Source organism: Ambystoma mexicanum, chromosome 7q (assembly GCF_040938575.1).
Source record: "Ambystoma mexicanum isolate Mex_15411 chromosome 7q, UKY_AmexF1_1, whole genome shotgun sequence".
Classification (NCBI taxonomy): domain Eukaryota; kingdom Metazoa; phylum Chordata; class Amphibia; order Caudata; family Ambystomatidae; genus Ambystoma; species Ambystoma mexicanum.
In genome coordinates this window covers 953,671,653-953,686,054 of record NC_090941.1, presented here as the reverse complement: position 1 = coordinate 953,686,054, position 14,402 = coordinate 953,671,653, and the positions used below count along the sequence as shown (strand labels likewise).

At 47.7% G+C, this 14,402-nt stretch overlaps 1 protein-coding gene across 1 annotated transcript in view; it reads left to right on the top strand.

The window, feature by feature from the left end:
• The window catches only part of CAPN5 (calpain 5), an 820,088-nt gene that overhangs the window by 674,545 nt on the left and 131,141 nt on the right, over positions 1 to 14,402 (top strand). The window contains exon 7 of the mRNA XM_069640007.1: positions 655 to 732. Coding sequence (XP_069496108.1) covers positions 655 to 732 — 78 coding nt within the window. The remainder of the gene's footprint in view (positions 1 to 654; positions 733 to 14,402) is intronic.

Genomic DNA, 14,402 nt, shown 5'->3' with positions numbered 1-14,402 from the left:
CATCAACTTCCATTTTGTGGGCGGTGAGTGTTGGCTGATGGACTTGAGACTGATGTGGGTGAGATTGCTTCCATGCCTTAGAGGAGGGGCGATATTGACGTTGGCATTGCCAGGTGTGATGGTGGGGATGGCCTGTGGGGACAGAGAGAGAAAATACATGTTGGCGCGTGCTTACCTGTTGTCGGAGCAGGGGTTTGGGCCTTGGGTCCTCCTGGTCCAAACATGTCCAAACAGGAATTGCCCTTTTCTTCGTCTACACTTCAATTCAGACACCCAGGCGTCTGATGTGTAGTCCCTTAATGTAGGGAGGTACATCATTCAAATTATTAGCAGCCCCCAATATTGCAGACATTTTTTCAGATGGCCATAATCCTCTCCACTGCTAGTTGGGTACAGTTGGTAGTGGTCACTTGCAGTAAATGATTACATATATAATGTCTTCATAAATACTGTTAATCTCAGTCAAAATCCTAAGGCAATCCCTTAAAAGTATTCTCTGTACACATTTGGAAAGTGATCGAAGAAGCCTGTCTCTTGCACTATTATTAGCTTACCTGGGAAAAGGCTTCAGAAAATGTATTCAACAATACAATCAAAAAGGAAGGCTGTTTAGATGAGCTGATGTTGTATTTAATAGATATATTTTTTCCACAGTTCAGAAGAGTGGCAGAAAGTCAGCAAATCTGAGAGAGAAAAGCTGGGAGTGACTGTGGAAGACGACGGAGAGTTTTGGTGAGTTGGTAAACCATGTAGATTGGCCAGAAATTGTGCATAGTACACTAACCACACCAATGCACCTGGGAGTAGTGTTAAATGGGCCAGATGATGACACCTTGTTTCACCGAATACTTGTTGTGGGACTCCCTGGAAGATTTCAAAGTAAACCTTTTGATGTAGAATTCCATAGAAACTCTCTGCACCATTCGCCCCATAAGGTGTGTGGGGCTCTTTAAAGTACTATTTTGTCACTGTACATTGTTGCAAAGAATGCTGTTGTCAAAGAGCATGCGTCCGTGTTTCCTGGCGTTACGTTCCTGGATATTTCCTTTGTGTCTAGTAAAAGAGCCTGCCACAATGGAAACTGGGAAACTGCACTTTCAGGGCATTATGAGGCATGAGGTCTAGTGCTCTAATCTGTGTCAAAAGGCTGGTTACATTCCTGGAGAATGCACACTTCCTGTGATATGCTGCTAGGTCTCCATTGGGTCTCCCTGTAAAATATATGATTATTTTATTTATTGTAATATGATTTAAACCAAAACAAACCTTTCACAAATAAAGTTAAAACAGACCACAAGTAAGCAACATACAAACAATATAAAATCAAATTGATTACATGAAAAAGTGCAAAAATCTAATTCAAGAGTCAAAAATGTTGGGAAACAAAAACAAAAATTAAGGAAACGCCATTTCCTTGCATTAGGCGAGATCAAAACAATTTGAACGGACTGGGCAGACGAGTACGAATTAAAATGTAACATACTTAAGGAATTTATTGTCGGACAATAAACAGTTAAATGTTTAAGCGTTTCAAGCACAGAATTAAGCAATAGGCCCCGACCAGGGGGGCATTAGCACTTCAGGTAATGCCCTGGGGACCATGGTTACCCCGGGACATCCCCTGAAGTGGTAATGCCCCCCCTCCCTGGGGCCTATTGCTATTAGTACCTGGGCCCATGAGACTGGCGTACTAAAAGTATTTGTTTTCTGTTCCGAAACGCCCACAAATGTAAAAAAAATGGCCGCTGGGAAAGGGGAAACAAAGTCTGTTTTCCCTTTCCATGGTGGCCATTGAAAAATGTTTTAAAAAGTAAACAAGACTACATGTAGTGCCTTCTATCTTTCCATGGCCCCATTAAAAAAAGTAAACAAAAAAATGGCCACTATGGAAAGGAGAGAAGGGACTATGTATAGTACCTTTTTCCTTTCCATGACGGCCTGTCGCAGTTCGGCAGCAGACGTGCTGGGGACAGAAGTGTTCCCAGCGCGTCCATTCCCAAAGTGGACTAAATGGACTTCAATGAAGGTAAGTGGGGAGGGGGGGGGGAATTCTGTGGATGCGGGGGTGGGAGAGGGGAAGTGGGACACCACTTACCTCATTCCCCGTCGGGGGAAGATGGTGGCCTCCCTGTTCCGAGCCTCCTCATTGGCTGAGAGGCTCCCCCCCCCCACCCCCCTGCCGGGTACTAATGTTCTTTACACAATCGACAGGAAGGGGATAGGCCCGTCTGAGAGTTCCAAAGACCTATACGCTGAAGCAGGCAGCTGATTAAGCCGGAAACGCAAATAGACATTTCGTACCTTGTTAAATGGGAAAGGTTGAATAGATTGGATACAATCTGACTTCTCCTAGGGCCTTTACATATTCCAAGTAGGTGTTAAATGGGCCTAATTGGTTATCTGTTTCAATAAAGGTTCCCTTTAAGAGTTGCACCAATTTGCTGAGAGATGCTATGTTGAGTTCATTCTGCCGCTTCATGTCCTTAGAGGCAGAGTTTTTGCCAATGCAGTGAAAGCTACTGATGGCGTGGATGTAGTGCCTTGCAATGAAGTTCTTTCGGTCATTTATTCTCTCGAAAAACAGCTCCACAGAAGTGGCTTTCGAGGAGAATTTTTCATCATCATCCTGGTGTGTTACTCTTGTTGTGATGTGACCATGGCTACAAGCTATTGTCATGATTTTGAGGCTTGGAAAGCCATTCAAGTGGAGGGCGGGGAGGCTGCTTCATCCTTTGCTCCCTTAAGAACTGTTAAAATCCCCTTTATTCTTCTCTTTGACGGGTGCAGTGGCTACATTTCTTTCGTAAATATGTTTGTTCAGAGAAATAAATCCATCAGACGATATGCAGAAATTCATAAAATACATGCACAACAAATCAATCTGATCAAATCCAGAATACCAAATACATCAAGAAAAGGTTACAAATCCAACTGGAAAGAAGCACTGGCCCCTAAAACATCATGACAAAGTAAGGCTGACAATCTATGTAGACAAGATACACATCAACAAGTCTCTAATGCAAAGTAGGATGAAACCTAGAAGGTTTACTTATAGGTCTTCTGTGGGCAGCCTTTAACCCTCTCAATGAATGGAGGATAGCACAGGGCCAACACGCTGGTCTTGGAAGCAAGACCACACAGAGTAACAGATGTTCGAATCCCAGATCTGCAGTGCGTTACAAAAAAACCCAATAAAAATGGGACATTTCTGAAACACCCATGGCATTTCCGTGTGTGGCAGAGCTCTTTGGTTGTTAGCCCTTGAGGCGCATCGGGCTCTGGAGCATTTTCATTTGCTTGCCGCGGGATCCCTCATACGAGCTAGAACGTTTGCCCGTGTTATGCCAGCATATTTTTATGCTACAGATGAGCAGTGTTCCAGCCAGTGTTTTTTGGCCGCTTGAGCAAAGCTGCCTGGCGCTGTGAAACCAGCCTTTGTGCTGGACTACAGGGCCTGTACTGGGCAGAATCCTTGAGGGTAGAAACTTGCAACCCAATGGACAGGTAGCATGATCTGGCTAAACAGGGTAACAGAATGTTTTAAACACTTTGATTGGCCAGAAGCGCCTTGCTTTTTGGCCAATTGAGTGGTCACAACCTCGATACTGTGTTTCTAGCTTTTCAAGGAATCTTCGCCCAGCAGTGCCCACTGGATGAAAATAAAACTAATCACCACAATTGTATTCTGGGTTGAAAGGCGGAATCCATAGGAATTCTGCATGGTTTCACCAGTGGACAAATAAAGTTCTCCGCAAACTTACTTGAAAGAAAAAGAGACGTAATTCAGGGTCCAGGTGTAGATGTTGCGTGAGGATTGGTTTGTTATTGGCTTCGAGGAAAACTATGTTTGGTGTGTCACAAAGCTGAGCGGGTTCAACAATACACATGCAATGATAGAGTTTTAATTAAGATGATTGTCAATTGTACCAAGCACTACATTAATTCTGTCCAACCTCTTGATTTCTAACACACACTATGCCTTTATTGTGACATCTACTGACGAAAGGCAAAGTCTCTGTGGTGTGGCTGAAGTTCTCCTGATATGCAAGTCCAATGGGAAAAATAATGCAAAACAAACACAGGATGACTTCTCTGGGGTTCCACTGTAGACAAAAAGTATCTTGGCAGTAAGTTATCTCGTTGAAATATTCTTTCTCCAGAGTCCATTCCCAGGGATAATTTGCTCACTTGCAAACTGCGGGTTTAAGTGGTTGCACATTTCATTGTCTCTTGGTTTCTCTGGTAGACATCAGCTTCTCGTCCTGGGAATTGTCTTCTCTATTGTCTTGTGTCTGGGTCTCTGGGCTTTCAGTGGCTCTGGGCAGTATGCCTAAGCAGCAGCGCAAGGAATGACAGAGGACCTCCAAGGTAGGATGCAGAGTTGCCACCTAGCTCTAGGCCACCTAAGCAGGTAAGGATTTGGGGTACTTTATCTTCCCTGTCTTTAGGAGACATGCCTCTGCTCGCCACCACCCATCCTTCTTCTACCCCTCGACAAGTCGAAGGATGTTATTCTTTTTCTCGACTGAAAATGATTAGCGATTTGGGATAACATTAAATCTAATTTCCCAATCTAGGCACTCTGACTGGATTGGGAAGGTTCATACATATGTACTTTGTCTTTCGTGTACAGGGACCAGGTGAATGGGTCCATTTAACTGGTTGCTAATCTTGTCCAACCAAACTGTTCTAATTTATATCTTCATATAAACTGGTTTCTGCCTCTCTGGGGTAGTTTGAATGTGTCTGGTACTGTCCCCAGAAGCCAGGGCAGAGTATCCTTTTCTGAATCATTTTGCCGCAAAACACCACCATAATTGACACAACACAGGTCACTGTTTCCAGTTTTAGGGGAGCTGCTAAGTAAGGATTAAACCGAAATGGAGTCTACCCTCTACACTGACTCACTGGGGCAAGTTGGAGGGCCACACAGTTGCCTCACTGTGAGGCTAGTTCTAAAGAGATGTACTAGTTTCCTCTATGCTATATCAAGATTTCCTGCCAGCCCTCCTGCAGCATCCCATAACCCCTTCATATTTCATGCCCTTACGGAGCACTTATTCGATGTACAAAATTAGTCCTAAAAAACGAAGTCACCAAAAACATTGCAGCAAACAACATAATTGTTAAAATCTCACACTTCACACCACAATCCACTCGTCTCATCCGGCCCCTATATGGCACGGCATCAAATCGCCTAGTACCAAGATGCAACTTAGCTCAGTGTGTGGAATATGCAAGAACACTTGCCGTTCCTCTGGTAGCTGAATGCACAAAAGCGTGGTGTGCTACTGCCCAAGTCCTTGTGTGCTAGTGTCATGTATATAATGCACATTCACACTTGCATACAGCCCTATATCATCTATTTACCTGCAGGACCACAAGGTCTGGGTGGTGAGATCGGCCTGAGCGGTGTGGCACACATGCTAGCGAGGCACACGCTCGCTGACAGTCGCTCCGCTCTATGGTCTCCGATCTAAATCAGACAGGGTATCTATCCAACAGTGTCTCTAGAGTCGCTCGCTTGATGGTTGCCTGTCTATTTCTTCAGTGGTGCAGCACTGGCCAGTGATGCAAAGTTCACAGCCCTTTGTGGGCTGGGAAAATGCATGCTTGACAAACTCATGCACATGCCACAGGATCAGCAAATTTTTAGGTAGGCAAAGCCGGAGGCCCAATGCCTTGCTCTATTACTTTTCCCCACATTACACAGATTTGTTGTTGGGATTGCTATTTCGAATTAAACTGTTCCCAAATGTTATATTAAGTTAACAGATTTTATTTTTACAATTGCCATACGAGGACTGTGGGCTTCCCATGAGTCGGTGTCTGATCTCCTGGAAACTAATGTGATTCCAGGCTGCTGTAAACATTTCAAATGAAAAGATTTAAACGCCTGACATCAGTGGCCATCCCAATCCCTCGTCGTACGGTGCGGCATTGGTTCTCCTCAGACCAGACCGGACGTAGCCCAAGCCGGTCTGTTTTAAGTGTTTCAAACCAAATAAATAAAGGGATCCATCAATCTGCTTGCGTTCCCCCTTCATCCCAGTGACAACCCCCAGTATTATAGGCTGCTGAAGCAGCAATCAAAGTAAAATAAGACAGATGACTCCCTTGAAGTCTCCCCACTTCCTTAATCCAGTCTGGATTAAGGTGAATAATCAAATGGCATTGCAAGGGCAACAGGAACAGTCCATGATGGGGCTGCTTGTGTTCTACTTACACGACCCAATCTAACAGCCAAGAGGAAGGCGTGAAGGAAGTAGTATAAAGTCAGGGACACAGATCATTAGCCATATAAAAAAGGTACCGCCCCACCTTCCCCACCTAGATACAGAATTCGGATTAGCAGCCTCTGGGAATGACCCAGTGCTCAAGATTGGATAAATTAATGTTAAAGGATATTTGTACCACGCACTATCACCACCGTAGTGATCCCTTGGCGCTCTGGCGGCTCTGAAAGAGGAGGGGAGGTTGAGTTAGTGGGAGGAAGCAGGAAAAGTGCAAGAGAGCAGTGATGTGCTGTTGGCGGCCTCAGCCCGGTGGGTCCGTTGGCTGGGCCTGGGGTGTTTGTGGCCGGTAGTCGTCGTGTACTGTTTTGCAAGGCTATGTGTGTTTTTGTTTTGTTGTTGCAATGTAGTGAAGTTTGTGCGGTTTGTTGTGCTGTAGGTTTTGGTTGTGTTTGGTTTGGAATTTGAGAGGTGTATGCAGAAAGGGAAATTGTTAGTAGTGTTGGTTAGTTTGCGTCTCTATCCTGAATTGAAGCGCTCGGCTTGCGTAGTCTCCCCTGTTGCGGCTCTGTCCTTATCTGGGTCTGACTGGCATACAGGTTCCATACTCCTCTAGTCCCCGCGTTTAACATGCTCTCCCATGGCTCCCCTTATCCTCCATTTAGACTCTAGTGGCCAGTGCATCTGCTAATGACAACCTCTCCGGTAGTGGGTAGATTGAATCGATGGGAATCAACCAGAAAGATGCACAGACCACATTAAGGCTGGAGAATATCAAGTTATCGGGAAGTGGCAAAAAGCTAATCATAGAGTGAGATTTATGTACTAATGGTGGACTCTCCTCTAGTTGGACAAACAATCTTAACTTATTTTAAGCATGCTGTGTAACGTAGAAGGAAGTTATTGGCACTTATGTCATATTCTTTCTTTGGACTGTTGTTTTAGACGTATAGTTTTTAATACTTATTAATGGTTTTCATGGATTCTTTTATCTGAATACAATTTACTGACTGAGATTAGAAAAGGGCCAGGGTTTTTAAGTAGTATTGCCATAAGTGAGCCAAGAAACCAATGACTTTACACATCACAAAATCAAGGTTAAGATGCTAAGGGTTGGGGCTTGGGAGACACCGGAGAATGGGGACGGTTGTCTGCTCCGTAACTCTGTCCCTGGAGGTGGTATACTGGAGAGCTCCCAGCACCTCCATCCCATCCGGTGCCTTCTATGTCATTGCACCTGGCAGGATCAGAGGTCTCAAGTATCCCCAGCAATTCAAAAGGAGAGATGTTGGAAGCACAGAAATTGACACTTGCGAGCCTGTGTTCATGGGGCTTTGTAAACAACCTAATCACATGAATAGGTATCTAAGATTCGTGAATGATGCATTTGTGAGCACCATTGATGGAGGGGATCCCATTAGTTACCCTCTTGCAGAGCTGGGTGTTTGCGACACCATCCTAAAGTCAGGCAGCCATGGAGGATAGGCTGCCTGACTCCAAAATGGCAGACAGCCTTAGGTTTCCTTGGTACATAGAGCCAAGGCATGATCCGCAGCTCCAACAGTCACAAATGGAGACATTTTAGTTTGTCCAGGTCCCTGCCAATCAGAATGCCTGCTCCTGATGAGTAACCAGTTGCTAAGGGTTTCATGCTCATGAGACCAATTATAATTATGTACAGAGTATAAACGTAAACTGAAGCAAGAGGGATCTGTGGGAGTTAGTTGGTGAACGCAGATTGAGTCAAGAGGAGGGAAGAGGTTGGCTTCGAGTGAGGGATAGAAAATGGTGGAGGAGAAAAATCTGGAGAGATCAATGGTAGGAAGTGACGGTGAAACAGCGAAGGGGAAAGGAAAGGGAAAAGGAGGAGTAACTCTGCGATAGAAGTAGATAAAGAGTTTGGAAACAGCCTGAAGAAAGTGAGTGCGAGCACACAGGGTGTAGAGGAGGCAGAAGAGCAACAATCAGAGAGGGAGGAAGAGGAGCACACACATAGTAAAAGGAGGTGGGGAACAATTTAGAGAAGGTAGAGGAGCAGTAGAAAAGGAGAGTAAGTTCTGGATGGAGGAGAAGTGTAGAATGTGTCGAGACCTAGTCGATGAAGGTGCTCCTAAGCTGGCGCAGGCGGGTACAGATCAAGGGTCAGAGAGACACTGGCAATATGGGTCTAGTGGGGGTGACCAATCATCTAGCCACAAGATTAGCTAGATTGCATTCAAGACCAAACAGGGGAGGGGAAGACCGATTGTCCAGCTGTTTGAGCAGTGTCTGATGGCTGACGCCCTAAGGTACCAGACTAGTGGTACCTGGTAGCATAGTCTGTGAGAAACCAGAAGGTGTCTCAACCCCTAGCCTCTGGGATCTGTTATCCAGGTGGCCATGACACAGCCATCGCTTTTGGATCCAGTTCCTGGCGGTGGACCAGTGCAGGAGGATCACCTGGCTGAAGGATCTTATGGGAGTGGGGCACCTGATGGCAAGATGCAGTATCCCTCTCTTCCCTGCAACACCATTACCCCATCCTACACAGTAGGATATATAAAAACTCTACCCCCCTCTACGCCGCCATCCCCTTTTCCTGCACAAACACTTTCCCACGGACAGCCCGCTCTAGGAGAAAAGAGACTCCCACCTGAGCTGTGTACCTGACATGTCCCACTACTATGGTCAGGTAAGGTCAGGCAATTAGTGGTAACCATTCACACCTGACTTCCATTAAACTTCCCTACATGGATAAAAGGCGTGAGCACACGAAGGAACAGCAGTTTTGAGACGGCAGCTGAACGAAGGAAGAAAGATGCAAGCCACAAAGGGTGCACATGCCAGGAAACCAGACTGAAGAATCCTGTATTGTGTGTCAGAGATACCCGGGGCCCTCCTGCACAGCTTATCGAGTAGGAGAGAAGCAGCAGCTGCCGTGGTACCGTCCTTGGCTCCAAGATCAAAGAAAGATCAACACAGCCGGTGAGTTGGGGATACCGATGCAAGACCGGTCTGTGTTAAAGTGAACGTTGCAAGCGGCAACATTGTACACAAAGAGCAAGGATTAAGATTGCTGAACGCGTGTGATGAAAGAGGCGATGAAAGCCTAATGGCTGGTGGATGTTTGAACAGTAGCAAAGTAGATACAATATTCGTGACAGAGTGGTCCGGCACCGCGAGTGTGCTCAATCGAAGGTCTCTGTAAGATATTCAGCCAAGAAGTGGCAGAAACAAAAGTAAAAGATGAAGAATAAGAATTGGTGTGAAAAAAGTGGTCCTGTGATGGTTTAAGCAAAACCCATCTCATAATCGAATGTCTTCGGTTTTTTATACTAAGGGGTGTGAGCCCGAACTAGGGGGATCTGTGGTCTGAGCCCGATCGAGGGAGACCATTTGTGACATTGTGCTAAAGGGATCTGAGCCCAAACGAGGGGGATCCATGATCCGAGCCCGATCGAGGGAGAACAGTTGTGAACATTGTGCTAAAGGGATCGGAGCCTGAACGAGGGGCATCCGTGGTCCGGGCCTGAATGAGGGAGTCCAATTGCGAACCTGTGAATGTGAAAATGTTGATAAGAAAGGAACTTTGGTGTTTGTTACGTCAGGCCCTCTGCAATTAGAGACTGTCATTCAGAGAGAGACTTTGGCAGAAGGCGCTGATACCTATGCTTTGAACTGTTTCCTCGTGGCCAAGAAGCCAGAGTGTGTCTGAAGTTCAAACGTGCCGCCTTGTCCCCTGCTGAAAACGTGCGCAAGGGAAGCCAAATGCTCAACTATCCTGACATTGATATTGATTTTTTATTTCTATCGCGCTCGTACACAAGTGTTTCAGAGCGTGACAAGGCAAGGGAGGGGAACGGGGGAGAACAAAACAGCGATCTTACTAGGCCCAGTGACATTGAGAACGTGCAAGTGCAAGGGGGGAGGGGAAAAGTGCATGGAAGGGGGAGAAATGGAAAGTGCTAAGCAGAGGAGACACAGATAAATAACAATAAATAAATAATAAAGGCAACAAACAGTTTTAGTGCAGCCATCAATTTGCAAGTGCTGGGTTTAAGGCAACAGACAGGGTAGGTCTGATAAATGCAGGAAGAAAAAGGGGGGGCTGTATGGGTACAGATACAGACCCCAGTTTACAGATACAGACCCCAGTACAAGGGGTGGCCCGGAGGCGTTGCGGGAGGGTGGCAGGGTGCTCAGGTACTTGGGCCCGGAGGACAGAGGGTGGCCAAGTGCACGCTGCCAAGAGAGAACAGATCAGCAGGGGAGAGGGGGAGTAAAGGCAGAACAAAAGAGGAAGGTCTTGAGGTGCTTCCGGAACCAGAGATGGTTCTCCTCAAGTTTTAGAGTGGCAGGGAGGCTGTTCCAGAGGGAGGCCCCAGCTGAAGACAGAGATCTACCCCCAGCACGTTTCTTTGAAAAACGACTGACCCTGAGGGAGTTGGAGGTAGAGGAGTGAAGAGCTCGAGGGGGGAGGTATTTGCGGAGGAATAGCTGAAGGTATTTTGGACCCAGGCCCCAGAAAGCCTTGTGGACAATGCATAGGGTTTTGAATTTAATCCTTGCATCCACTGGGAGCCAATGGAGAGATTTCAGAGCTGGAGAGATACGATCCCAGGGCTTGAGGCCAAGGACAAGTCTCGCAGTCCTGTTCTGGATTAGTTGCAGAGGGCGGAGGGAGAATAGAGGCAGGTAGATTTAGAAAGAGGCTGTTACAATAGTCCAAGCTAGAGAGTACCAGAGCTTGGGATACCATGAGCTTCTGGGAGAAGGAGAGGAAAGGCAGAGTACCTCTGAGGAGGTGCAGTCGGAAATTTGACTTTTTAGAGACCTCACAGATGTGGGTGGAGAAGGAAAGGGTGGAGTCAAAGATGACCCCGAGTTTCTTAGCCTCGCTGGTGGGGGTAGGAGGAGGGCCAAGGGAGGCTGGCCAGAGAGTGAGGAAAGGATGGTGAAGGTGTGCCGATGAGGAGGATCTCCGTCTTGCTGGCATTCAGACAAAGATCATTGGCGGCACACCAATTTAGAATGGCAGTTTGGCAATCAGAGATGAGAGAGGGAGAGGATGTGGCAGAGGGCAGCCTGAAAATGAGTTGAGTGTTGTCAGCTTAGCACTGGAAATTTGAGCAGAAAGTGGCAATGCAGTGGGCGAGAGTTGCCAGGTATTGGTTGAGAATCCAGGGTGAGAGGTTATACCCCTAGGGAACTCCACAGGTAGAGAGGAAGATAGATGAAAGGAAGGACCCAAGTTGGACCTGGGAGGGTCGATCTGAGAGGAAAGAGGTCAGCCAGGCCAGAGCCTGATCAGTGATACCCAGGTTTTCACAGAGACGGTTGAGCAGGATGGTATGGTTGACCGTGTCGAAGGCAGAAGAGTGATCGAGGAGGATGAGGACAGAGGGAATTTTAGAGTCCAGGTTGGCGAGCAGATCTTCACGGAGGTTCAGGAGAGCAGTTTCCGTGCTTCTGGCAGCTCTGAAGCCAGACTGGTGGTCATGAAGACAGCCAACAGAATTGGAATGAAGGTTAAGCTGAGAGATGGCCAACTTTTCCAGGAGTTTGCCAAGAAAGGGAGTAATGGAAATTGGGCGATAGTTAGCTGGACAAGAAGGATCAGCTGTGGGTTTCTTGAGAAGAGGATGCACAAAGGAGTGCTTCAGATGGGAGGGGAAGGATCCCGAGGCAAAAGAGTGGTTGCAAAAATCAGCAAGGGCCGGAGCGAGGGTGTCCATGATGGTTTTAGAGGAACAGGGATGGAACTGTTTTGACAAGGCTTTCATAGATCAGACTTGTCTTGCGACCTCGTCAGGGAGTAAAAGAGGAAAGGACAAGAAGGATGTTGGGGGGGTGGCTAAAGGAGTGTCAGCAAGCACAGATGGGGAGGGGAGGGGAGAGGAGGGGTCTGGGTGGAGAGGGTGGACAGGATGTCCTGGGTTTTTTAAATGAAGTGAGAGCCAAGGGCATTGCAAAGAGCCTGGGAGGCAACAGGAGGGGTAGAGACTGCAGTAGGGTTGGCCAGCTCCTTGCAGATTTTAAAGAGTTCGGCCGAGTTGTTAGATGCCGCAGAGACACGAGCCTGAATGTGTACTCTTCTTGGTGAGGACAGAGAGTCGGTATTGCCTTTGTAGCAGGCGACAGGCCAGTTTGTCAGAGGATGACCAGGAAGTCCTCCATTTCCTCTCAGCCCCCCTACACTTAGATTTAAGTGTTGCTAGGTCGGAGTCATACCAGGAATTGCACTTGGCTTTGGACTTCAAATGGATCCTCATGACAGGGGTAAGAGCATCAAGCGTATCAGAAGTTGAAGAGTAGAGCAGAGACGGGGCTGTGTCAGGATGTGAGACAGCCAAAGGTGAAGGGGGGGAGAGGAAGTGGTGGCAAAAGCCTCAACTGACACGCTTCATGGGCCGGATGTCCGAGAATGTAGGTGGCAGTGTTGGGGTAGGCTTGGCTTGCGGGGAAGAGAGGGAGAAATGAGATGAGAGGAGAGGAGGGAGTGATTGCTCCAGGAGAGAGGAGTGGTCAGAGGGATGGAGAGGGGGAGGTCAGAGGAGATCAAGACATCGAGTGTGTGCCCTGCAGAGTGAGTCGGGCCAGAGGGGAGGGTGGACAGGAAGAGGGAGTCAGAGAGGTCACGGAAGAGTATAGAGGGGCAGCAAGGAGAGTCTAAATGTATATTTAGGTCACGGAGGAGGAGGAGGAAGAGGAAGAGGAAGAGGAAGAGGAAGAGGAGTGATAGAGGCCAGGAGGGAGGAGGAGAGGTCTGTGTCGTAGGTCCTGAATCCAACGCAGAGCAGCACGAACTCCTTCCTCCCCTTAGCAGGTTTGGCGCCTGGGACTTAATGCACACAGGGCACCGCAACCACCACAGGGAAAGAGGGTTAGGGTCCTCGGGTTGGATGGGTACGGGGGTTGTAGGATCACCGGGTAGAGGTTGAAGTAGAGGTTCTGGATGGCTAGGGGGCTTGAGGGTAAACATGCTCCTGGTCTCTTGAAGGTGCTTGGTTGTTATGCGAGCACCTTTTGAGGAACACTTTCATACATGCACTCCAAACACACACTTAGTTTTGCTGCACTAAGTTTAGATGGGTGCTTAGCTTCTTGACACCGATTCAAAAGCTGGCACCCTTCATCGCCAGCTTCAGCGATATCACCGTTGATTGACACTTACTTCAGTGTAGCATTCTGCAGTACCTCAAAACATAATTTAGGACTCTACACATTTAGCATGGGTGCAGGCTGGAACCCACCCACACTACATAGCATGTGTTAGCAGTACGAACATTTGTACACAATGTTTGCTTTTGTGCTGGCCCCAGCACCAGATTGTCAATAACACAACACAGATCTTATGCCAATAAAACTGTAAAAGACTTGGCTTCAGTGCTTGTCTGTGGTCCGGTTTGTCTGTGCCCCCAGCGGTGCCTTGGAAACCATGAGCTGCGTCTGTCAAACGAAAAAGTATTAGAACGCAGTTCTCTGATATGCACGTTTCACCTATGAATTACTCGCACACAACGGTTCATGCGGTTAATAACGTGCGCCTGATGTCCAAATGTGCCCTATGGCTTCCTTTAGTTTCTGGTGCCTCCCGGGTCCCACTCCCCCATGCCGTCATGCAGTTAGTAGTTCGGGGACTGCGTAAACTAGTCTACGTTCCATGCAGGGACGTTAAGAGTACTTAGCCTTTGAGCCGTGGGCCGCGGTGAACAGATCTGGGCAAGGGATGGCCCCGCGTAGGAGTTTTGCCTTCTCGGAGCTCTGGAAAACGCGTCCGCCCATGAAAAAGTCGAGCGCGAACAAAGTTTTGGCTTCTGCGCATGCGTGATCCCGTTTCACGCATGCGCGGTTGCTGGGGCGTTGTCCGCGTGGGCTGCAGGCCCCGTGTGCTTGTTTCTGGATGTGCTGCTTCCGGGGGGTGCTGGGAATTGTAGTCTGGAGCCACTTCTTGCTCCTGATGCTGCCTTAGTCCAGCAGATGCCATTCGTCCCCATCTGAGATTTCTACAAGTGGGACAGAGATGGCATCTGCTGGTTGAATAAGTCCCCACACTGGTGGCTGCCCCACTAGGCCCCTGTTGGGCTCTGACAGTGTGCCCACTCAGAGAGAAATGAGGTGATTTGACCAGGAGGCAGGTAGATGGTACCCACAGTAAGAGAATGGGTAGTTGAGAGAGAAAGCCTACAG